Raw genomic sequence first — 26,030 nt, forward strand, 5'->3', positions numbered from 1 at the left:
CATTCCACATTATTCTTCCCAGGAGTCTCTTGCGCCACAGAAATCAGTTATATAAAATTTCTCATTAGGTCTGCTTAATGAGGCAGACAAGTTGGTAAACTTATCAAAACATAAGCACAGTCTGACATTTTGATTGCAAAGCCCTTCAAACAATCAACTCTCTCTGAAGCCCTGCTCACACTGTGACTGCAGCAAGATGCAGAAACGCTGTTAACTGCTCCACAACACAACATAAATCTTCCTATTTTTCCTCAGCTATGGCTTTGCTACAGTCCCCTATCACCTCTTCTGAGTAGTTTGAGTCAAACAGCTCTAAATGAATGTTGGAGGCTAAAGGAGTGCTCCCCATGTCTCAGCCAGCCAGGGGGTACAGCTCCGTCCCTTCCGAGCAGCTAGTGCACAAGCCTCAGCCCAGGCTGTCTCCCGTGGCTGAAAAATACAGAAAACGGCTACAACAACTGAGCCGAACTCTGCTACTATAATGAGTCACATATGCAAGCCCCCAAGCCCTTACTAAGGGAGCATTAATTATGCATTGTGAAAAAATCAGCCAGCAAACTAGAAGGTGAGAATCTGGTTGCTGACATACTGCCCTTGTGGGTTTATCTCAGTGCAGGACCAAGGGAAGACATCCTATTTCCTTAGGCCAGACTGGGATGCCTCCAGCAAGGCTGCTACCTTTTCTCCTAAGAGAGAGGAAACTGCCAGTGCCTCTTGCCTGGCCAACCCATGGCCAAGGGACCAGCCCAGGTGCACCAGGGCAGGAGGAGGGAGCAGGCAAGATCAGGGCTAAGATGCCACCAAGTACCCACAGGCCAGTGGGCAACACGGAAGAGCTGGTTCAGTGATGCAGCCTAGATGAAAAGACTGCCGCTAAAAGCTGGGACCCGAGCCTGGTCCCTGCATCTGTACTCAGTCCCTTAGCACTGCCCAATTTACGGTCCCTCCATACTGGACCTCGGATGCCCACTGCCATGTCCTTACAGGTATTCCCAGCCTCCTCCCAGGCAGAGCTGGCCAGGGACCATTCCCAATAAAGAATTTGGATAAGGAAAAGTTGTGGAGGGTGGCACAGTTTAATACTAATGGGCGTACCAGCATGTGTCTGTAGGTTCTAGATGCAGTTAATTTACAGTATGTTGGCACCAGAACTGTCGTAACACATGATGCGCAAAGGGGCCATTTTATGTAGGTCTCATCAAATCCTGGCTTCTACTAAATCAAAGTGTTTCACTTTGCAACCTCAGTCTGACATTGCCCTCCTCTTGTCAGTCCATTGATGCTCTGTGGAGCCCCACAGTCCCCATCAGGAGGGAGCTATTCTTGCTGTGTTACTGGTGATGGCAGAGATTTCAGTTTAATTGGGCTGAAGATAAAACAATTTTTTATTCCAATGCATCATCCTATTTATAACTCCATGTGCTTCAGTGCTTAAATTTCAGAATACATAACTATCAGATACCGGGGGGGGGGGGGGGGAAGGCAGGCAGGAGAGGCCTGGAACCAGCAGACTTTTCCCACAGATGAAACTGCATCCTCACTACATCAATCGCATACTAAAACAACCAGCACTCAAATGTTTTACTATTTGACATCGTGAGATTCCAAAAATTTCACTGAGGTACAGCAATTTCACTTCAGAATTACTGCCCCAGCCTCTCTTCAGATTCAGTATTTCTGCATCATTCAGAGCATGTTTACAAAGGTGGTTCCCCCTCACCCAACAGCAGAAGACAGAAAATTTAATAGACTGCAAGCTGGAAATTGGTTGGTGGCAAAGCTGAGCCTCAACCAAAGAAAATAATACATCTGCTGTGCCATAAATATGGCAAAGGAAAAAAAAAAAAAAAAAGATCAGCTTCATCTCTTCTCCCCATGCACCCTGGATTCTTAAATTAATAAACACTGTCAAAATGCAGCTACAGAAAATACTTTGCTTTACTGAGTCTGTAAAATGAACAACCTTAACTTTTCTGATAGCTTAAAAGGATAACAGGACTTCACATCGTCGCCATCGAGATGTGTGTTTCAGAATGTTTTTAGACCTGCTTGGGAACACCACCACAGACAAACCATTTTGCCTTTTGTGCTCCTTAGGGGCTACTCACTGTCAGCCTCGCTGCCAGTGCTTCAAGCACACACCGCTCTGCTAGTCGTAAGGCGCATCCCACAAAAACTTAAGCAAAATGAAACAGCCTTTTTTGGCAAGGAGTCACTGTATGCTCCAGCCAGCAGGAAAAGAACTGGTTAGGAAGAAAAGGAGTAAGCTCCACTCATTTCAGGAGAGATTTGAATAGTTTATTTTGCCCAGTCAAGAGCCCTTCAGCATAATGACACATTCATATACACATATATGAACATTTTTTCTGAAACATTAATGTATAATACATTTTAAATTTAAAATACCAGCTGCACAGGTATTTTTATTTACAAAAATATTCCATACTTAATTTTTTAACTTTGTTATGATGACATAGTTCAAGTACATGTAAGTAAAATAACTCTATGCAATCTAACATAGTTGTGTTTGTAACAGTACAGTTTGCAGTTCATATGAAACTATATTTGTAGACAGATGGATTTGCAACCCTACCTAAAATGCATATTCCAGTAATCACCCTCAGAAGAGCTAGTGGGGCTCAGCAAGACTTAACTGAAGAATAAGTTGCAATGAACAAAAAGAAAAAAAGAAAACACACATGTACACACTAAGATATACATAAACGAGAACTGCTACACATCAAGCATGCTTACCCACAACGGGGCAATGTTAGAAAAATTTACTGATGTTTTTTTATTTTTCCCCCATGGTGCAGGTACAAGGAAGCAGTAGCATAACTAGAAAGCAGCATGTTTTCCTAGTTCTAACCACTACAGATAGCAGAGCTCAGGTCTAAAATAACACAGTACTGCTTATTTACAATTCTGTTTTAAAAGGGAATATTTAAAACATGTTCCCACCCCTCTCCCTTTGCATCACCTATTACTGAATGGTAGTGGTAATCCACATACAACTCCCTACATGTTTTCAACTGAAACAGTTTAACTTCTAGTTATTATTTGCCTGGTAGTATGTAACTTAGGTACTAACAAAAAGAAGTACAAGTGTCAAAGTAACCTACAGCTGTATGATTTAAACATTTCTAGGCGCTTTACATGGAAAACTAAAAGGAATACTGATTGACACCTTTCATTTGATTGTTCTATGTTTCTCTTCCCCCCCCGCCCCTTTTTCTTTTTAAAAAATGAACACCCACATCTTTAAGTGTAAAAGAACCCAGAAACACAGTACACTCATCTGGCTTGAAACAGTAATAAAGTAGATGATTTACAGCACATCTCTATAACATGTATAAGAAGAAATTGGCCCAGCTTAATTTAGCTTTTCAATGAAAACTGAAATAAAATCGGTTTAGCTGATTCGCCTACACTACACATCTTTTTTCTGTTTTACTTACTTCCTTCCCCCCAAACATCATTAATTTCTGTCTACAAAGTATTTGAAGGTTTTGTGATAGTAGCAAAACTATCAACATCCACCAAAAAGATTCACAGAAATCATATAGGAAATTGGCTAGAATGAGAAAAGGTTCAACCAAGAAGTTACCCTGCAACTTGGAGAGGGAGGCAAGGCACTGCACTCCTTCCCCGCACACCAAACATGCTATCCATGCCTGCCCGGGTATGTTAAACCATGATGAGAAAGAAGAGGGCACTTCAGCCACAGGCTGTAAGTTTTTCACACATGTTTGGTATACAACACCCCCCTCCCCCCCAATTTACATGTAAAGAGCTGATGTATAATCAAGATTCATACATTACTCAAAGAAAATATTTATTGGACAAACCTCACTTAAATTTTGGGGAATTTTAAGAGGCCAAGGAATAAAGCTGAAAAAAGTCTTTCATGCGTATACGTGGAAAAAAAAAAAATCAAATCATAGAAAGCCAGTCAGCCACAAACTGCAGCTATTGAGAAAACTTTGACATTAGGTTAGTTTTCTGAATGCACTATCTTCCCTCTCCATACTTAGGGAATTGTTTAAGAATGTTTATAATGAGAAGTAAAAATAAGTATGATTATTTTCTGCAAAGCAAAATGGGCTATTTGTTTTCATTGCTTAGTAATTGTATCATCTCGATATGAGATATGAATGTATTCATAAGCTTAAAACAACTTCTTCTATGGATAATATACATACTTTAAGTACTTTGACTTAAAAATTGAACATAAGTATTTTTAAAATTAAAGGTAGAAGTGTACATATAAAAATTATTTAAAACTAAAAGTATATTCTTAAGCAGTATGTATAAATATAACAGATTTTATTGTATTATCTAGTAACAAATCTGAAAGTGTTGCAGAAATTTATAAACTGAATGCTGACACAGGATACGTGCCTTTCATTAGATTCTATATTGTATATACTTGTATATACATATTTTGCTAAGAAAACACACATTTGAAATGATAGTCACATAATTAGCAAGTGTGCCTGAAAGTAATCTGTTCTAAAGTCTTATTGAACATGTGTGTTTATATACAGATAATGAACCTGAACTGCACAAATGTAGAAACAAAATTAAGGAATAAAATACCATGATTGAATTAAAGTGCAGGAAAAATTCAAGTTTAGAAGTTCAGGTAAGATCAGTGCCATTAATTAAGCAAAAAAAAAAAAAAAAACCCAAACGCAAAACGGAAAAGAGAAAAAGAAAGCAAAAAGGAAAAAAAGGAAATGAACTTGCTTCCAAAAATCCTCCTTTGGATGTAGCTTTCCAACATCACCTGCCATAGAAGTACCACCTCAGGCAAAAATCTCTGCATAAAGACAGACAAGGAACACAGCTATATATTACTATAATTTATAACTGAACTGTTTGCTGAAGAACAAATCACTGGAGATGCCTGTGGTGTAACACTTTCAGACTTATTTGGAATACACGCATATTTACACATATCAACATTCAAAAGTTACAATTTGGCAGGACTAAGGTGAAGAAAAGCTTCTTCAGTTTACAGTTCCTAATGAGACACACTACACATAAACAGATAGGTAGCAGCAGTTTCTTACACTTCCATCAAAAAAAATAAAAAAGTAATAGCTCAATTGTATTTTATAGTTTTCCAGACACTCTAAAAAAGTTTCACACAACTAAAATGCTAGCAAAAAACCCAGGGGTGCTTACCCTAAGGATTTCAATATACTTTGCTGTACAAAAGGTGCACCACCAATAGCAGAATAAGATGCAATGATGTATGATCAACTTCCTTCCACAGAGAAGGAAAAAGGAACGCTTTAGACTAAAATTGTACATAGCCCCTTTTATTGACCAAGAACCATTTGTGTATTCATCTCATGAGTAATCATTTCATTAGTTTTCATGAACATTCTAGAAGCATGCTCTGAACATATGCAACAGAAAAAAAGATTCAGCTATGATAAATTCTATAATACCAAATAAGCCACTACTCTTCTTGTACTGGCAGATGGTCTCTCATTGCCTCTTTTTTTGCTTGCTGGTGGTTGTCAAATGTTTATTGATGAGAAAGTTAAGCAGGCTTTCCTTTCACACCAAGGTCATCCTCCATTGAATTGATACCATGATTTGCTGAAGAGTACTTTTGCCATCCTCTCCCACAGAGCCTGACCAGACTAATTTTCCAGGATTCTGTAGCTCTGAAATATAGTTCATTTTCACCAGGTCTAATAATAATCAGTCATCTCAATTTGTAAATGTGAGATAAGGAAGGGGACAAGTGTCACTAGGGTGTTTTATTTTTGGAAATGGTATGGATAGTAGTTTATCTAGTTTTCTTCTACCTGAATTTTTAACAAAATAGTGTTAATTTAATTACGCATTAATTGGACACTAGAAAAGGAATTAACATGCAGAGGCAAAAACTGTGTGGCAAGCTGAGTTAAGTTATGATTGACTCAGTAGGTATGGGACAGAACCATCAAGAAATCAAAGCTACTTGTTCAAATTGTCATGTTCTCATTTGCTAAGTTCTTTGAACAGTGGACATGGTACGGCATGCCCTCACACTGGCAACAGAATTCACTTGTCTTTTTAAATTGTTACTATACATAAAATCAGAAAATTTATCAATTTGTGCTACAAAGCCCAAACATATTTGCCTTTCATTTGAAAAATGAATTAAGAACCATCAGTAACTTCAATAATTTGCATGCTTTAAGTGTTTTGTAAGGTTGCCTCATCTATGTACCTGCAACATCACTTCACAATACAAATATAACCAAGGTTTTGCTTTGAGAACATTCAGAAAGTGTGCAAAAACACCACACAGAATGTGATGCTTGGAGAAGCAAACCCAAATGATTAATTTCAGACAATGTAGACCTATCAGCTTGTAAGTACTCCCTTTTATAAAACAAAATCAGTCAGTAACTATTCCTACTTTGAGGAAGAAAGTCTAAATAAATTTTTGAAATACAAACATTTATTTTAAGGAATCCTCTCTTTTTAAAAGAGCTCTGGTCATTCCCACTGTTACAGCTTTAGTGCAGCAGCCATTAACAAGTTAGCTCAGCTATATTATTTACCTCACCCAAACTGAACATTATTTCACCAGTTCCTGAAGTTTTAGTGGACACTTACCACTGCCCACATTGAAAACACTGCTTTAGAGACTAAATCCAAACTTTAGGCCTTTAGTGCTGGGTGGGGCTGAGATAGGTACTTGTAAAATACCTCTACTAGCAGGATTTAGAAATTTGCTAAACAATATACTGACAATTATTAAATATTAGATGCTTGCCATTATTCATGCATCAGCACCTCCACAGAGTGTAAAACTGTTTGAAAACCTGAGTCCAAGATTATCTGATTTCACAGTAAAGGACTAGAGGGGCATCTAGAACTTAAGTTTTGCTCAAAACTATCTCAGCTATTTTAATTAATGGCTGTAAAGATACATTCTGTTAAACATTTATAAAAGTTCACAGCATGAATGGAACCCACAGCCAATTCTAAATGTTACACAAACTGAACCAATAACTATTTTTGGCAAAAAAATAATATTTAACTGAACAGAAGTTGAAGTATTCTTACCACAATGAAGATGTTACCACATTTCACATTGCACAGCTATAACACAAATGAAAACTCCCAGCATGACACATTCCAGTCATATTATTCACTTGACTTTTTTAATGCAAAAATTGTGTATTCTCTTGTTTTGCACTTCACAGAATATGATGTGAATACAAGAATACTAGATCAGGGGTCCAAGAAAAGACTATGCACAGGTCAACTATGTATACAATTTTCAACAAGAAATCTTCCAAGCTTCCAGCTTTTCCGATGAAAGAAGTGACAGCAAACTTGAACTCTTCTTCAACAATAATGGTAAATATAGTGAGTCTTAGAGAGGGTAAGTGTAAGTCAGCTACCGTCCAGCAAGACAGACAACTTTATTCCAGCTCTTGGACCCCTGATTTATTGCCTCTCCTCACAGGAGGGTGTAACACTGGCAGCAATTACAATAGCACAAAAACTTCTGGCATATGAAATATTAACACAGGATTGACCCTGCATTGCCCCTGCCCATCTCACACTACGTTTTCCCTTTACCCTCTTTTCCACATGTTCCAGTTACCTTCTTTGTTCCAACTCTCAGCTAACCAACAGCTAAGAAACACTCAAGTTTGATTTTTTTGTGTGTGTTTCTTTTAAATATAAAGCTCCTCAGTTAAAGCCACGACTGAGGTAAAACAGTGTGTGATTTGTGCTAGGAAACAACAGTATCCAATGGTAAATACTCCTTTGAATTTTGAAGGTCCTGCCAAAATTAATGAAAAACCAAGATTTTTTTTCATCACGACAAAATTAAACAGATGTAATTGATGAGCATCATCAGAATTGGTACCACTTCTTGTCTTTGTACTTCAACATCATCTAGAAAAACAAAAAACAATTTCTAATTACTGTTTCTATAACGAACCAATGATATAAACAAATTATATGCTTACAAAGCAGCATGAGAAAGAGGGACCTTAGTAAGGCTTCTCAAAACTGCAACAACAACATTGCTGAACAGCAAGGTTTTAGCATGATGAATTTTCTAATGGTAGCAACACTGCTGATGATCTGGCCTCAGATAGAAAAAGATGTTTTTGGGACAATGGAAAGGTTGCACAGGAGTTTAGGGGATGGAAAGAGATCTGGATGAACACAGAAGAGAACAGCCAACCTATGTAGTTACTGAGGAAAAAAAAAAAAAAATAACTTGGACTCACGGGGTTTGCATACAACAATTGGGTCTTTCTTAAGAACCACAGGAATCTCACACAGAGCAATACTCTTATCTAACTCAGTGACAAATTCTTTAAGTAATGTGAACTGAGCTGCACTTTTGGCAGTCCACATGCCACTCAGGCAGAGGGTATGCTCTAGACCAATGTGCCACAAGACAAAACTGTTTACATTAATACTTAATTATTAGGAGTAATGATTGATAGATAAAAGGGAAGTGTCCTTTTTCAGTGATATTGCATTCCCTTTAGATACCTCTAACATGCCTTTGCAGAAGCCAGTTACTTGCAAAACTTGCAATTTTTGCTAGAGTATCAGTTTAATGTTCAGTTTAACATGTAACAGACTCACCTCATGAGCGTGTTTAGAGAAAGAATCAGCACTGTAAAGCATAGCTGCAGTTTTTTCTTCCAGTTCTCCTAGTTTCTGTCCTCTTTCATCTAGCGCCAACCGGGCTCGTGCTAGTTCACCAACTACACCAGATGCTGCTCCTTTGACACCTTCAATACCCCCAGGCCCTGGAATATGCTGGGCAAGACTCCTTGATGCCTTCCCAGATGCTGATTCTCCAACTGGAAGCATTTGCAAAGCAGCAAAAACAGAACAGTAAGGTTTTCTATCACTATCACATAAATACCAATGTAAGTTTGAGGTGTCATTTCTTTGCATGGACACCAAACACCTAATCATAGGCATGACTATGAGCAATACTCACTACTCAATGTTTCTAGATGTTACTATTCAATAAAATTGAGATTTTCAAACATATTTCCAAATTTCCAGGCAGGTTACAAAATTATAACCTTTTCACAGCTCAAGTGTGAAATTAAAACTCTCTCAACAGTGCCAGCATCGTGGTCATCAACAGAATTGTGCTGGTGAAGTGGTTTTTAACAATATAGCTTACTTCACAGGGAAGGTGTTGGGAGTTCAGCAGACAAAGGAGGAGAATTTTGAAAATACAAGCCGTGGTCAGTTCTGGAAGTGCTTTGCTGGTGTAGCTAGCCAGTATGACTCCACCAGCAGAAGTTTCCTTTGATGGAAGTTCAGTTTTAGATGCAGACACCTGAAGATTAGGTGTTTATGCTCTCATTATTGTAAAAATCTTGTAAAAAAGAGAGTCATGTAAGTCATGAAAAGGCAGTACAGCTGTAAGAACAAATCAGCTCATCCTGAAGTAAACACCCATGAATGGCCAGCTGAACAGCTCTCTAGACTCCAGTGACTGCATTGACTACATCTCCTTTGCTCATAATGGGACATCAGCCACCTAGTTCAGTCTAGACACCTAATGGACATGTCAATCTCATGCTGAATTGTATACTCTACAAAAATTTGAGTTAAGGCCAAAACATTTTTGGATGCTGAAGTCAAACCAAATAATCTGTAACTTTTTTTTTTTCTAAACAATGAAATTATGGTTTAAACATTTTTTTTTTTTTCACTTCTGGGAAAAATAATATTAACATATTTAAAAAGTTTTGCTGCAGTATTTCAAGATTTTATGATTTGATTTTATGCTTCTAGGAAGAATGATTTAGATTTCAACTAACACTATAAACTTCTTTCTGTGAATTCCCAAGAATAAAAAAAAAAGGAATCATTTCACTTATTACAGATTCTGCTGTGACCCTCATGTTAAATATGACTATTTTAAAGAGACTTCCAGATGTCTTTTGCATTGTCATTGAACTCACTTTCAGGCTGCAATTAATTCATTGGGCTTTTTTCTCCCACTCAGTACTATTTTCGTTCTGAAGATTTAAGCCAAAACTTGATGGTGGAAAATTGAAATGATGTAAAAAGATAGCTTCTAAAGTTACAAGAGTGCTTTTCTGTTGCCACAAAAAGCCATTTTTTTCCTGTCCCAGTCATACTAATTAAACATATAATTTGTGCACACAAATTTCTCTAATAAAATACCTGACCAACCTTTCAAAGTATTACACATATATAAATACAAATGGAATTTTTAATGCAGAAAGTGACCTCTAAATATTTGATATTTGTTCAAAATGTACAGGCACAAATAGTAAAGACTAATTTAATTTTTATTGGATAGATCAAAAGAACCAATAAAAAAATAAAGGATTGCCAGGGAGCCTTGCCTGTTAAGAGCTATGTTTCATGTTAAAAAGGAAACAGTTCTTACAAATAAACTTGCATAATATAGTGTTCCATCTAGCAAATATCTGAATAAGTGGAAGTTATTTTCTTTAAATATACCAAAAAGCTGCATGCTACCACAGTAAAAAAAAAAAGCTGTAATCAAAAAACAATGAAAAAATGATAAAGCAATAAAAACTTTGCCAAATCTGAATTTTACTGTCCTATGAACAGAGCACCAAATTGAACTACCATACAGTTCTGTCCTTGCTCTCATTCCTAAGGCATCTCTGCACAAGTCAAATGAGGAAAAAGAATCTAGCAAACTGAAGTAGAATGGAGTTTTAATTTTCTCACTGTCCAGAATAGTGTTCTCCAAAACCAGCCCCCTTCAGTTTAACACCATTAAGAAAAACATGGTCAGTACTACACACTTCATAAAGATGAATAAAAATAAGATCAATTGTCCCATTTCTTGTTTTATAATCTACTCCTGAATAAATGAGGTAAAGGATCCTGTGAGAAAACAGCACCAGGGTTTTTTGATCTTGTTGGTAAGGTGTACAACACGTAAAAGATATGAAAAAGTATTTGTCATTCCCTTTTTTACTTTCCTCTTTGCAAATATAATGTTCTATTAACACAGGTAATACATTTCTCAAGGATCACTGGCTTTCTTGGGTAGAAATACCAGAAAAATAACGAATACTAAAAACTTACAGAGTTCTTCTCTGTCAAGTGACTGTGCCCCACCTCCAAACAGGCCTTTAAAGAACCCCCTGTTTGGTGCTTCTGGTGTTTCTACAGGAGTGAAGAGCTCACCCAACATTTCCTTTGCAATGAAGAGGAGACACAACAAGGCATACATTATTTCACATGCAAATTAATGGAATATTCTTTCACTTTAAGGATTTATTTTGTGGATTTGAATTTAAAAATGAATATGCTTTAATAGGCATCTGCCTTTGCAAAGCAACTTAGGAAATAAAAAATAAAAACATATTAAGAAATCTGTCCAAACCATTTGTTCTGATAGTTGAAAGCTTATAGCTCATGAAATTCAGTAGCAAAGAAACGGGTTCAAGTAAAGCTGCATTTGCCCCTCAACAACTTGGACAACACCCCTGATTTTGTTCTGGTGAAACTATATCTACAAATACCCATATCCATGCATGGTACCAAAGTAGAGCTTACAGCCTGCATCTCTGCTATTTCAGTATTCTATACAACTTCTAAGCTGAAGTATGACTGAGAATCTTTTCAAGCTGTTAATACTCCTGAAACATAATAGCTTTCTTCAATTATCTTAAGTTAGTATTCCCCGCTTAGGTCAGCATGCACCTTTACCAGCATCAACTGAACAAGGGAGTTTTGTTAACTGCACATGTTAAACAAGGAAATATCCTATCAATCAAAAAGGAAATTAAGTAAGAAACTGTTTCAAATACAAGAGGATGGATGAAACAGTAAAATTTAAGAGTAGGAGTGATTCACCCTGAATCAGGCTCTACAGTGAGAAAAATCAAAGCACGAAAGCCAAAGTGCTTGGCTTTATGACAAACAATTACTGTAAGCATCACGAATCTAGAACCAAGAACCTCAGAATATATCTAGGAAAACAGTAATTATTTTTTGTAATTCATTACCTGAAGATTTTCACATGTTTCTTGACTGTAGGTGAGCCTCTGTATTTCAGTTGGTGAGACAAGATAGAGTGCTTGTCCGTTGTTGGTGAAGCAGAATGTTCTGGCTATCCGCATATTGGTGAGTGGCAGGTAATATACATCCAACAACGGCCTTAAACTTGGCAAACTTAAGAAAAAAAATTAAAAAACCTGATTAAATATAGCAGGATTGTCTATTATTGATCAAATATCTCATTTTTAGACTGCAATACATTATTTTTCTCTTCACCATCTACATAATTACCACATAAACAGGGTATCATTTAATACAATTGCAAAATCTCAAAACATAAATATGAATTTTTTCAAGTTAGTGCCTCAAAAGTGAAATTTAAACATCTGCATCACAGATGCATTTAAAAGCATCCCTTAAATGATACTCTGAGCATGTAAATCTCAGATTCACTTAAAGCATTATTCAGTAATTACTAACAAAGTATTTTGATAAGTATCTACCAAAAGTTTACAACTAAACATCCTGCCCCTTCTCTTGGGTGAAGAATTTCTCCTTGACTAAAAATACAAGTCTAAAAGATCTCTCCTCATGAACACTTAGAAATATGCAGGGGTGTGCTTTCAAAGGAAAACAGAATTCAGTAGCCTCAAACGATCTTATGAATTATGTCCAACTTTTCTGTCTGACTGCATAATTAAGAGGAAGTCCTCTTAGAGCAAAGTTTACTTACCTTGCATTTTCTGATTCTGCACATGTAATTGCAGTACTTTTGCATCAAGCTACTGAAGAACAGATGCAACACACTCAGGCTGTAACAATGCTCTTGCTACCAAACACTCCTCTCCCTCAAAGTAATAATAAATGCAAGTAAGAAGTGACTGAACACCTGATGTCTTGATAAACAGAACCCAAAATAAACTGCTGTCTCAAAAACATTCCCTCTGAAATTTTTGTAAAAGCATAATTTACATAAGATGTTAGCTGCAAATGTACCAACAATATATTAAGCAGCTTCTGCTGCAGATACCATCTGTATAGGATTATTATTTCTAGAAACTAAAAAAGCAGTAAAGGTGCAAAGTAAAGCCAAAAGCAATGAAAAAGAAAGATGTAGTAACTACAACAGTAAGTGTTGGGGTGTTTTTTTATATGATACTGAGATTTCTAAACATTAAGCTTGCATTTTGCAGACTGTGGATTGTCTCTTAGCAGATTTAATTTATGACAAACAAAAGGAAGGAGAACTGGTAACATGACTTTGGAGGCAAGTTCTACACGTAAGAAATAAAAACCAATGTTCTCTTATAAGCACACCAGCCAGAAATGACACTTCTGCCATGCACGTATCTAAACCAAGAATATTCCTACGAGTGAGTTAGTAACAGAGAAGTGTCTTGCTTCAGACTGATGGAAGCATAAAACATCATTACAGCTTCAAGACAAAATACAAAAACATTAGATCAGATAGGACAAGCATGACATCCATGATAGCATTTTCAGAGTTTCAAACAAATCTGTAACAGAATTGTAAGCCCTATCTAAGTTTTTATCAGTAGGTAAGTATTGGCCATCTTGGGAATGATACAATGCTTTGACAACTTTACACAAACAGCATTTTTTTTTTTTTTTTTTTTTTTTTAACATTAAGTCCACTTCCCAACAGGAATTCATGCTTATGGAATGGAGTTAATCCTTGGGAATTCAACTTCCCTACACAATGTAACAATTCAATATTTATAATTTAGCACCTACCTCTATGCAAAGTTCATTAGAAAACAAAACAAATCCTGGGGAAAACAGGATGTTTCAATATATGGTACTTAAACATTATTTATTAAGTTCAGTTTTCATTAGGGGAAAAAACAGTGCTTGCCCTAAAAGGTGAGCAGCATTTTGTAGAGATGCTTAGAATATATGTTGGGATATATATCAATGGAGTTAAAAGACTTAATCAAAACTTATTTTTTAATTGTAGTATGCATCAGCTTTGGTTTTATTCCTAACAACTTCCTGAAGAAGTATCTTTTTAGAGAATTTCCCAAGCTGAAAGCTTGTTTTCACAACCTTAAAAATAATGTTTTAGGAATTTTACCAGCACAATTTTAAAATGCCATGTTCCACGTTCATCTTGGCATTAGCTGTGACCAAAATGTAGGTGGCAAGGGTATAGGTATACACACACTGCTGTTCAGAATAAAACACCATTTGAAAATGCTCAAGAAAAAGGACATGTTAAAATTACATAAGTGAAATGTAAGTACATTCAAACATTACTTCTACACATGTTTAAACTCATAACTTAAACCCTTTATTTCAGATGACTTATGTCTTAAAGGCCTTAAACTCGGGCTATAAAGGCAAGATTAATTGCTAGTCGTTGTAGTATAGAAATGAGCAAGCTACACAACAAAATGGTAAGTTTGAGGCATGAATGTGATGCAAACAGCTGCACAAAGATATGCAGAGTTGTGGTCAGGTACCAGCTGAAGGTCTGACTCAAGGCAGTTTTCTCCATCAGGGAGTAAATTCAACTTTGAGACAAACTTCATCAACTCATGGACCGGTATCACATGTTTGGAACCATTTGTTGAATTGGGATAGCTTGAGCTAAACTAGTAAACTTTTTCATGTGTTAAGGGCATAACTAATAGGAATGCATAATCAAAATTATCCAGGCCCAAGTGTTAGAGGTTCATGAATACTGAGTGAATGTCCATTTTTTTTTATTTCATATTTGTATGGAAAAGGAAACTTTTTATCTAGCAGAAGACTATTTTTTCTTTTTATGTTTAAGTTACTGTCAAACAGGTCTTACCTAAAAGTCATAATATGTCCATTGGCACAGAAACATGCAAGGCAGATACTGTTACTCAATGACACTATGTCTCCACGAAGAACAAAAGAAGTCTCTGTTATGTTTTGCTTATAAATACAGTTCTGGGATGGCAGTGAGATAACTTTTGCTTGCTTTTCTGAACATATCACTGCATATTGGTTTTCACTGATTTCCTGAGAGGAAGAGGGGGACACTGAGACAGGTCGTCGCTTTTTCGATTTATCTTTTTCATCTTTATCTTCAGGAACATTGAGTTCTCTCCAGGGTTCATGTGCTGGTGGGACCAAAGATCCTGTGGTATCCAGAAAAGCCATTCTCAAGATTGCCCCTTTTAGCCTCAGGATGGTTCCTAGGAAAAAAACAATTGAGCACATTTCTAAAACAGTTTTCCTAAATTGTCTTTCAAGCTACAAAATACTCCTTTCAGAAGCTAGCACAATGAAAAGAAAACTAGAACTTAGGCTTGCCTCTGTAGCAACACAGATGTACCAAAACCTTTGGATGTTTATCTAAAAATCAATGAAACATGTGCAAGAGCACATACGTATTCAAGAAAATGTTAAACCTGTTTTCAGGGATTAAGTGTATGCATACTCTTCCATTAACTTAAATGGAAATGTATACATTTATTAAGAGAGCCAAGCTGGAATGCACATGTGTATTCAAGTTCAGTGTCACAAATGCAACTCATTTCATTCTCTCCTGAGAAGTACACAGTGTGCTTAATGTCAACAATAAATATTAGTCAAAGGTGAGCACCTCCTTTCTTCCCCTGCAGTTCATACTTGAATGCAATTCCTTAGCATAAAATGAAAGAAGAAAAGTTTTCCCTCCCCACTGTTTAAATCACTATCTCTGTATGCCAGATCTCAAGCTAATACATTTTTTATATTACTTATATTTATTCACACATAAGTAAAAACATGAACATTTGCTAAGTACACAAAAAACCCCATACACATGGCAGTGTCTTTTAAGGCTTATGCTGCAGATACAGTGATTAAACATACTGCCTAGTCTGCAGTCTTGCCTTTATGATCAAATGTTACCAAATCTGAATACTGCTGCCAATACCATACTTCACAAGCACAAATCACATATATGGTCTAGAGGTCACGCTATTCCTAATAACTATTTCAATGAAATAGCATTGCAATTCACGTGTCCTGATACCAGCTGTGTGAGCAAAGTGGAGCAGAGCAGCATGTTCTGCATGAGACAGTGGTAGCAGGAAAGCTAAATCTATACCTAACAACATATTCAGCAAACCATTAATATATAATTACAACAAAATCGGTTGCTGTGTATCAGAAAAACAAGATACAAGACCTCTCACAGCAATCCCAATGAATATTTTATCGCTAATATTTAAACCTTGTTGTTCAATATACAACCCTTAATTTGTATTCCCTTTTCATGATGCAGGAAAACTGAAAGTTTCCCACCTCATGACTGAAAAAAAAATTTTGAGCATTTGAAATACTCATCTCTTCTGCTATCTCTGTTTAACAATTGCCAGGTACTACATTAAGCTCAGCAAACGTGTTTCTCAGCAAGTATACATTAAAGTGGTGTTTTTATATTACACGAGATCATATTTTCAACTTTGCAACTTTAAAACTCTGGTAATGAAGTAACCAAGCTAGATCATTAACCGTAGTAGCTAAATCAATGGAATATATATTAATTTAACTAATCCATAACTGAGAAAAACAGTTTCTTTAAAAAAATATGAATTAGAACAATACTTTATCAAAGTATGCTTTAGCCCATCTGCTTTGTACATACCACTAGGAGAAACAATTACTGGCTGAAGAAGTCTTTGCTCTCCTCCTGGGGGTAAATTCAGTACAATGACAAGCACTGTACCCAGCGTGGTCCCAACCCACAGGCATGGGGAAGGCGATGTATCAGTCTTTCTTGTGAAAGTCTCACAAAAATGAAGAGCTGAAATTGCCTCGCGTGACTCTTTATCAATGCTAGTTACACTAGAACTCCGGGATCGACTGAAAGAGTTGTCTTTGACATCTGAAAATAAATCAGTTTAATTAAAAAGAATAGCAAAATGCAGGGATCAAGAGAATTTGGATTTTTTTTTTGTTCTTTAGCATGAAGTATATACTAACTACCATGCCATTGATTATTACTCCTGTATTCTTCCTTAGTCATATTTTCTTTTAGCCCAGTTTTCAACACTGTATTCTGAACAAAGTGCCCAATCTTGTTTTGCAGACGTTGCTATTAGGTAATTGTCATGAACACTTGTTATGCATATTTCTGTCTTCTTAGGACAGAGAATAACAGTCATCATCAAACAGGACTCTTCCTTTAAAAAAAAAAATTGAATTACAAACCTCTCTGCAAATTAGTTCATTGATCAGATGAAAAAAATCTTGGCTTCCATGGAACACAGTTTAATAATCTTATGAAGTTGCAACTAATTTACTTTAAGAACTGCAGTGACATCCAGACAGCATGATACCATGTAACCTGTAAGGACTCACAATAATATTGTCCCACTTCAGGAAACTGTATGGAGGAGGTCTAACAGGCTATTTACATACACCCAAACTTTTAGCAAGAGAAACATCAAATGCTACCAAATGCCACCTGGCACTGGTATGCAAAGCTGAAGACTTCCATTTTGAATACTATACTGTGGTGCCAGAAACAGCACTAAAACTTTTCAGGCCATCTTGCTCACTGCTTGGCAAATAAGGTTCTCTTAACGGAGAATGAATTCCAATATTAACAAAAGCTCAAACCAGTAAACTTGCTGCTCCATTCTAGCTGTGCACTATCTGCACGTGTGGTGATACTTAACACATCAGCACATCTGAATTTATCTGTGCATTCACAAATTAATGCTTTACTTTCTTAACTCATCATTCCAAAATTTTAGCACAAGACAAAACTTACTAGTAAAAGGTTGATGCAATTTATATCATGACTTTTGAAAAATTAAGGTATTGTTTTGGATCTTTGGGTAGGATATAGATGCAACTAGCACCTTTAAGCACATACTTTCTGGAAGTATCACTATGCTAATTTCATTAAATTATTGCAAAACTTTCTACAAAGAACATCTAACATGCATTTGAAAAGCATACAAACTAGTTTTCAACTGACTAAATACAGACATCTACTCAACACAAACAGTGAATCTTCTCAGGAGATATTTGTGTCATTCCAGCAAGGATAGAAAAATTATTGTCCTGCTGAATTCTGGCTAAGTCAAATGTAAAACATGGATTACAGAAAGAAACTAGGTCAACCACTCAGATGTTGACATGCTAAGTTTTCACATTTAAAAAAATCAAATCCAGAGTAAACCAGTGAAAACAATTATTTGTTTTTTATAGTTCTTCTAATGACCACAACCTCTTAAGATGCTTGTTTCTTCAGGCTTGAATATTTACTAACAATGTTTTTTCAACTCTAACATGGATTAATCAGTCTGAATATAATCATACATTAACTGCAACAGGCATAAAATTAAATGTGCATTTGCTGAGCTGCATCTGGTTGAATATTTGAAGAGCATGTGTACAAATTCCAGAAGCATTGGAATGGACAGGAAAAAGCCCCATAAAAATTAACTTGCCAGACAATACAGGCATTGTGGAGAGTGGCCAACTCGTTCAGAAGAGAAAACCAAGGGTAAAGAGTTTAACTGCCTTAGTGCATATTATTTATCCCGAAGTCAAGGAAGAATCTATGGTTTGTTAATAGATTAGTTTCAGATGAAGAGGAAGGAACAACAGTGCGATGATCCACTACACACCACTTCATCAGAAGGATGGAAAGATGAGACTCTCTTGAGCAACTAAACCGAAGGATAGGACCTTGTGGCAATGGTACCTAAATCATTTGGATTACAACATTGAAAAGCAATGCTATAATGCAGACTAGAGTATGTTCAAGATAACTTCTGCTTTAGAAAGTGGAGGATAAGCACATAAGAAGCACATACTTTAGATTTTGTTATGGCTATTTAGGGAGGAAAAGGGGTAGGTTAAAGATCTAAAGACAAAAAAGTAATTTGAAAGAACAAGATCACGGAAGAGTAGGTTTCAAGAAGCCACGGAAAGAAAGGAGAGAAAGTGATAGGCATAATGAGCTTGGGAGAAAGGCATTTCAGCTGTCTCCTAGAGCCAGTAGATACGGCCACATAAGTGACAAAAAAAAATACAAGCAAGTTGACAATCTTTGAAGAACACTATGCAAAAGCTATCCCACTAGGAGAAAAGATAGAAGTAAAAATAAAAAAAGATTATAATTGCCTAAGGAAGTTATTTACAGACCTGAAAACCTAAAAGAATTTTACACAGAACAAAACGAGGCACCTAAGTGCAGATATCCACACATATGCAAAGCCAAGCAAAACCAAAGGCTATTACAATTCAGAAGGTACAAACTATTTTATGAGTATACCAGAAGTGAGATGACAAAAAAATTCCATTATTTCAGCAGAAAGAACAGCAAGTATTAAGTGATGTAGAAAATGCTGAAACTCTTTCAGGATCAGAAAGCGCTGAAAGACTTTAAGCATTCTCTTTTCTCCAGTCTTCATTAAAAAAACCCCACAACACATTTAAGTACTTATTGCTATCAAAGAACTGGGAGGAGTAAAACAACAGTAGAATCAGAATTAATTAGATAATATTTAAATACAAATGTGTTCCAGTTTGCAAAGTATGACAAAAGTCACCCTAAACTGAAATCATCCCTAATGAATTAGTAAACATAGTAAGGAAGAACAGAAACAGACTGAAAAGACAAATCAAATTTTTCTGCTCTTTCGTGCCAACAAGGCCAGTTAAATCCCTCTAGTTCTGGGCACAAGAGCTTTAGAAAGATGAAGAAAAATTCCAAGTTCAGAGGAGATTAACAGAAGCCATTCTAGATTTAGACAACATAACCTAAAAAAGGAGAAGGAACTGAATTTTGTAAAAAAAAAAAAAATCTGTAAAAAAATGAAGATTAGAGATATGATGACAGCTTTCAACAGCATAAAAGATGGCTAACAAAAAGATAGGGAGCACTTGTTATCCCTGTTCATTGTGGAAAGGACAAGAAAAAGTTAATATGGAAGCAAGGAAGTTTGATTAAATAACAGGAAATTTGTCTGAATATAAAACATTGGAACTTTCTGTCTGGGAATTTTTCTAAAAACTTATTTATTGGAGGCTCATGAATAGATGAGAGGTTAAATTGTCAGACATCTGGATCCTTGCCATAGAAATGGATTAAAGGATCTCTGAGGGTTCCTTCCAACACTTCTCCGAGTAGAGCGAGCTGTAATTGTAAATCAGGGTGGTCCAGCTCAGTTTCAGGATATCCCAGTGCCATGGACTCCTTCCTTGCTGATAGCAACAGTTGCCAAATACACAGTTTTGCAGCTGCCAGTCTGATCCTGGTCTGTCTTCTGCTGGGGTTGTGGTAGCAATTCTGCTGCAGGAGGGGGAGCAAGCTGTGGCAGTCAGAAGACAGCTTTCACATTCAGGCTACATTCTACTGCTGTAGGTCTACAGCTGTCCCCCATCATCTTTAGAGAACAAGGCAGGAGAGTTGGATCTGATCTACAAGCTGGCAAAGTACTAAAAAAATAATAAATCTACTCATTTGTATGATGTTTTAGTTATCCAATACAATGACCTTTAGTACTAAAAACCTCAACTGAACTGCTTCTTATATAAAAGAAAGTTACTGTGCTTTTTCAAGAAAAAATAAATTCTCAGACTGGTCATCCATCCAAACAGCTGTATATTATTTTCATTTAGAGAGAGTGGTCACAAGACAACATTTGTAAAACTATGTCCAATTATTTGTTGAGTGGACCTCAACATATCCTGTTATTCTTAAGATATTTCATTTTTCAATTTAAAATGTATCAGATGGTTCAAAACAGGAAGCAATTTTCCCTACATTACCTGCTTATTCACACTTTTGCTATCACAGCACTACCGATAAAGTGAGTGACAGATGCCTAAAAATTATGACGAAAGTGCGATAAGCCACATACAAGATTTGCAGGCTTACCTTATGATGACAGCAATGACATTTTGTGCCTGAGAGCCCCCAAAAAGAGTGGAATTAAAATTTTAGTTCTAGACTTCAGATAAATGCAACAAAGTCATGATAGTTTACATAATTTAGGACTCTCACTTTAATGTACTCACATTCTGTAAAACAGTTTTAGTAAAAATAAAATCAACTATGTAAACTTACCTAAATCAGGCTTTAACTCAGTTGGCAAACTTAGCTTCCTGGACATCTTTGCTGAAAAGTGAAGTATATCTTTTTTTTAAAAGAAATAAACATGATTCTGCTGGCCTTTATTTGCTTCTTTCCCAATATTTAATATATCATTGTTTATTACATTAATTGCAGTACTTAACAGGATTTCTGCTAAAGCACAGCCTCACTTCCACAAGGGAGGGGTGCAAAGTAAAACGTGGCAGATACCAAAATCCCCAAAATACAGCACTTTGACTTTTGCCAAGCTTCATTTCTCCTCAGGCTTCAGGCAGAACTTGATGGATTGCATGGATTTTGCTTTGGCTCAACCTCAAGTTTTATCTCCTCCGGTGAGAGGACAGAACACAGACTCTTGGCTATTGCAAGAATGTGCACTGAAGTTTACATAAAGTTAGCATCCCATCCCCTCTTCTTCTGCCCTACTTCCTGATCAAACCCAAGATATTTAAAACAGAGAAAAGATGAACTTTTAATTACACTAAAACATTAATGCACATGTGTAAAAAGCTAGTAATCTGAGATGCAATCCGTAACCATGAAAACGTTACAGAGAATAATTATAAAATCAGCAGCATACAAACACTTGCAGCACTGTCAAACAAAAGGTAGTATAATTTTGATTATATTGCTGAAGTCAAAACCAGCACTTGAACTCATCCCTGACTTGGAAAATTCTCTTTATAGGAATGGAAATCTTGCAGTCCATTTAAAATGCAGTACAGTATTAACAAATGCTGCTATAATAAAAGTCACTAGTAAATTAGTAGCCATACATCCCTCTTCCAGCTTTCAACAATTACTGGAGAAGGAATAATTTTGATGTAGCTTAACTATTAGACCAGGGCTAGACTCTGAATTTATTTCCCAGCCACACGCTTGAATTCTGATATATCATTTAATTCTTTACCGTCTTGTAAAGGTAATACTTCTCTACCTAAAGCAGATGTTGACAATAGCCTTATCATTCTAGGAGTACCTTGTAATGGATACCAGTCATAAAGCAGCCTGAACCTTGCTGCTTCTCTCAGCTAAAAATAGTTAATTTATTCTAATTATCATTTTAATAGAAATCATTCCGTTTTCTACATATCCTGAAAAACAGCATGTGATTTAAAGTTACTTCCACTCCTTCAGAAAGTGAAATACTTCATTGTATCATCAATTATGCTCATCAATATTGCAAATGCTAGTTATCTGAATAGTTGAACAGTTTTATTCCTGTCATACATTACAAAAATTTGAGAACAAGACTCCAGAAATAATCTTCTAATTTCCTTCATGTGTCAATGTTACAAAGTATGTCCTATTCAAATTAAATTGAAATTACTTACTCTCAGAATGAAATGCTAGTCACTTTATTTTAGCGCAGGCTGAAACTGAAAAGGGCAGTCCGACTACATGTTTTCTACCCTCATCCTTGCATTGGCACTGGCATCTGCCTAGCTTAATGGGGAGGCCAAAACTCATTTAAATGAAACTTCTGCCAAGGGTTGTTTTTAACAAGATCAACTCCTGTTCCAGATCAGAGCTCAGCTATACAAGCAGAAAAGCACGGTACAAAACAGCACTAGTGACCAGGAGGTCATCTTTTTGCTGTCAGCTTGAACTTACATCAGCTTGAAAGGAGATCATGAAACCTCACCTGGAATTGTGAGTTACAAGATGGGCATTCCTCATCGTAAAACTTGTTTTCTGTGTTAGACATGTAAATCATAAAAGCTGAGATACTGAACAAAAGCTCAAGTATGCACACAGAAAATCAACTTGAGTTATTTTTGGCTTTTCACAGCTTTTACCATGTGTGAATACCAGCAATGATTAATTAGTCACTTTGAAGACCAGAGCAGTCACTTTTGGCTTTTCAAATAGAAGTGTTTAACACATGATTTTAAAAACTTGGAGAAAACTGACCAAAAAAAAAAAAAAAAAAAAAAAGATACTAGGTAACAGGTAATATAGTAGGTAATAACCAGTACAGGCAAGTGTGTTAGATTCTAAGAGTCAGTCCCCCAGTTTTAGCTTTTTGCTCCTTAGAAAAAGGCCAGCTGTGTGAACTAGTTTGATAAGGTAAAACAAATTTGTTAGACATCATTTTCTACAAACACTGATCTATGCCTCATAAATAGGACAAGAGAATACACAAATTGTTAAAACGGATGTCATTGCTAGAAAATGTGCATTAATGTGCTATGCAAAAAAATACATTTCAAAACATACATTAACGTGTCAAACCCCTCAATAATTCAAATGTAAATAGGAGACAATAAACTATTTAAATAGCAGTACTGCCATCTTGTGTTTAAAGAAAAAAGTGCCTAAAGATGCAATAAGAAAATAGGAGTATTTTGCCAGCTAAGCCATTTTTAACTAACATTACTTAGTATAAAAGAAACCTGCTTGTATTCATATCTGGCTTATAGTTTACAATAGTTTTGGAAAATTCAGTTTTGCTATGCCCCAGATGAAAACCAGCAACATGATAGACAACTTCTATGACACAAAAGATACAAGTCAGAGAAATGGAAGAGATACGATGGAGATCTACAGAGAAAGTGCTCAATGTCAGGCTTTTTACTCCAGTTGTACAACAGGGCAAAGGTGACGGTGACTGCTCCTGCTGGGTGTAGCTGACCTCAAGTAGTAGCTGTCATATCAGAGTTTAATACCTCTCTTGGTGGTGGCGGTGGTCACTGAAGTGTTTACAGCCAAGACTACCCTTCTGTGGCTGGTGTGCACCAAGGAAACAGAGACAGGGGAGACATTTTGCTCCTCCTGGCACATTGCTGCTCAAGGCAACAATGACTATTTTGCCTGTGTTTAGACCTACATTTAATACTCCTCTAAATAAGAAAACCTAGAGTCATACACACGCACACACACACCCTTTCTGTTGCTAATATGTATAACATGAAAGTATGATGTTAGAGAACTGTCCAAAACCAATATTCAAGATTCTTGGAGATTTCTCATAGGTGAGGCTTGAGGGGGCAAGGTGTTAAAATACAAAAGGTTGCCTTGGCATAGTGTGTTGTATTTCAGCATAGGAGTCTCAAGCAATTTAATGAAGAAAAACTGAAGGCTGAGACATGACTGAACTATCAATAGGAAGCTGTGGCTTAAAAGTAATAGTCACATTTTATTTGCAGTGGGTTATCCTGAGCTGATACTTTAGAATGTATAAGCACATCAGTTTGAAAGCTATAGAGTGATTACTCACACATTCCTTATTTAAGGAAACAGTCTAAACACTTTAAAAAAAAATTCTAAAGATTATAAAGGAGACAAGTGCCTTGGTGTTTTTACAGACAAAAGAACAGTTTACATAAAGCCTATTTCATTTAACATTTCATGAGAAATAACTAAGCAGCTTAGAATTTGTTAGACATACCAAAGTTCCCAAATTATTCTATATCTGGCAACTACACAGATGTGAAAGATTAACATTACCAATTTCAAGATGCTTAAAGAATTGAATACTGCACTGGTGACAGTACAATAGAGAAATAGATTATCAATGCTGAAATCTCTAAATTTGATATCAGAGTACTAAAGCCATTTTACAAGAGAACGTAAGAAAAGGTGTACTTGATATATCCAAAATTAGATCAAAGTACTAAAAACACATTCAAAGAAACAGTCTTGCTCTGACATTAAGGCAAATAGAGAACTTATTATGAGCATCTTAAGATTTGATTCCATGAAAACAGCATTAACAGTCAATGACTTTAGCACTGTTTGAAAAATTTAGGTGTACACTTAGATTGTAACAAATGTGAGAAGCCTTATATCAATAGTAACAGCAGGGATTACAGAAGTTTGGAATTAAAGCTGCTCTGCTTATACCTGCCTACAAATATTGTTCGCAATTGTTTTTAAATGTATAAACTGCAAAAATAAATCAAACCAATTTTCCTGAAAAGTATTTGATGTGTAGCCTACTGGAACAGTTATGAAGGTCTGAGAGTCTACAGTATTTTGCATGTACCTTTATTAAAGCTTCTTCCAGAAATGGATGTTACAATACCCCTTAACTTCTGACCTGATTTGTAACTGTATATTTAATTGCATATATCTCTTCATGCCAGATAATTAACTGACCAAAGTATGAGTAAAACAGCTTAAGATTTTGCTTCCACTGAAGTTGGATCACAAAGCCTTTCTATAAAAATGACATGGCCTTAGAAATTAAATACTTCCTACCAATTCTTCTTCCTGTAAGTTCATCTACATTTGATATACTTCTCTGTACTACTTCACAGCACATTATTTATACTTTCAAATATTTGCCATTCCCAAGAGAAATGGCTGTTTTTAATAATGGCCACAGTATTTTCTATAGTTTCTAGAAATGGTTAGTTAAACCAAGTATCTCCACATATCCAAGGTAATTGCAACTTTTCCAAAGTTCACCTCTGATGCAAATAAAAGGGAAATGTGACCCAAAAGCAACATACTCACGATAGGTCTTTAACTTGAGTTACTATCCATTCCTTAGCACGGAACATTCACAACTGAGTATTCAGAAAAAAACCAGACCAACTGATCTTAACAGTATATATGGGAAAGCTGAAGTGTTGGTACACGAAGCATTTACATTTTGGTTTATTTATGCTATTTTTGCAGTCTTAGATGGTTTTTGATCCTTTAACAAAGCAAGAATCCTTGTCTGACACTGTCAGTAATGACAGAAATCTGTAGAAATTAAGATGTCTTTACATAAATTCCAATAAAGTGATTAAATTGATAATGGCTTCAGATTTCTAAATGCACGTGTATTATGTTACTACCTTACAGCCCTATCACTGAAATGAAATTACTTTGCACTTCGCAAGCAGTATTGCCTTACTTATTGTTCCCATGTGACAAAACCCACAAGAGTGATATTAAAAGCAACTGAAATTATCAA

The 26,030-nt window shown here is 36.1% G+C and overlaps 1 protein-coding gene across 14 annotated transcripts in view; it reads right to left on the minus strand.

The window, feature by feature from the left end:
• Window positions 1-2,276: 2,276 nt before the first annotated feature.
• STXBP5 (syntaxin binding protein 5) overlaps window positions 2,277-26,030 on the minus strand; it is a 123,871-nt gene continuing 100,117 nt past the window's right edge. For 8 of the 14 annotated variants that reach the window (XM_052784781.1, XM_052784780.1, XM_052784777.1 and 5 more), the window contains 7 exons: window positions 21,095-21,145; window positions 16,652-16,891; window positions 14,843-15,212; window positions 12,033-12,198; window positions 11,107-11,218; window positions 8,632-8,852; window positions 2,277-7,923 (listed from right to left, as the gene is read on the minus strand). In XM_052784781.1, the coding sequence (XP_052640741.1) occupies window positions 7,882-7,923; window positions 8,632-8,852; window positions 11,107-11,218; window positions 12,033-12,198; window positions 14,843-15,212; window positions 16,652-16,891; window positions 21,095-21,145 (1,202 nt within the window). In that variant the 3' untranslated portion in view covers window positions 2,277-7,881. The remainder of the gene's footprint in view (window positions 7,924-8,631; window positions 8,853-11,106; window positions 11,219-12,032; window positions 12,199-14,842; window positions 15,213-16,651; window positions 16,892-21,094; window positions 21,146-26,030) is intronic. The other 6 variants (XM_052784782.1, XM_052784779.1, XM_052784791.1 and 3 more) reach the window with 1 other exon arrangement.

The sequence above is a fragment of the Harpia harpyja genome, chromosome 4 (genome assembly GCF_026419915.1).
Source record: "Harpia harpyja isolate bHarHar1 chromosome 4, bHarHar1 primary haplotype, whole genome shotgun sequence".
NCBI lineage: Eukaryota > Metazoa > Chordata > Aves > Accipitriformes > Accipitridae > Harpia > Harpia harpyja.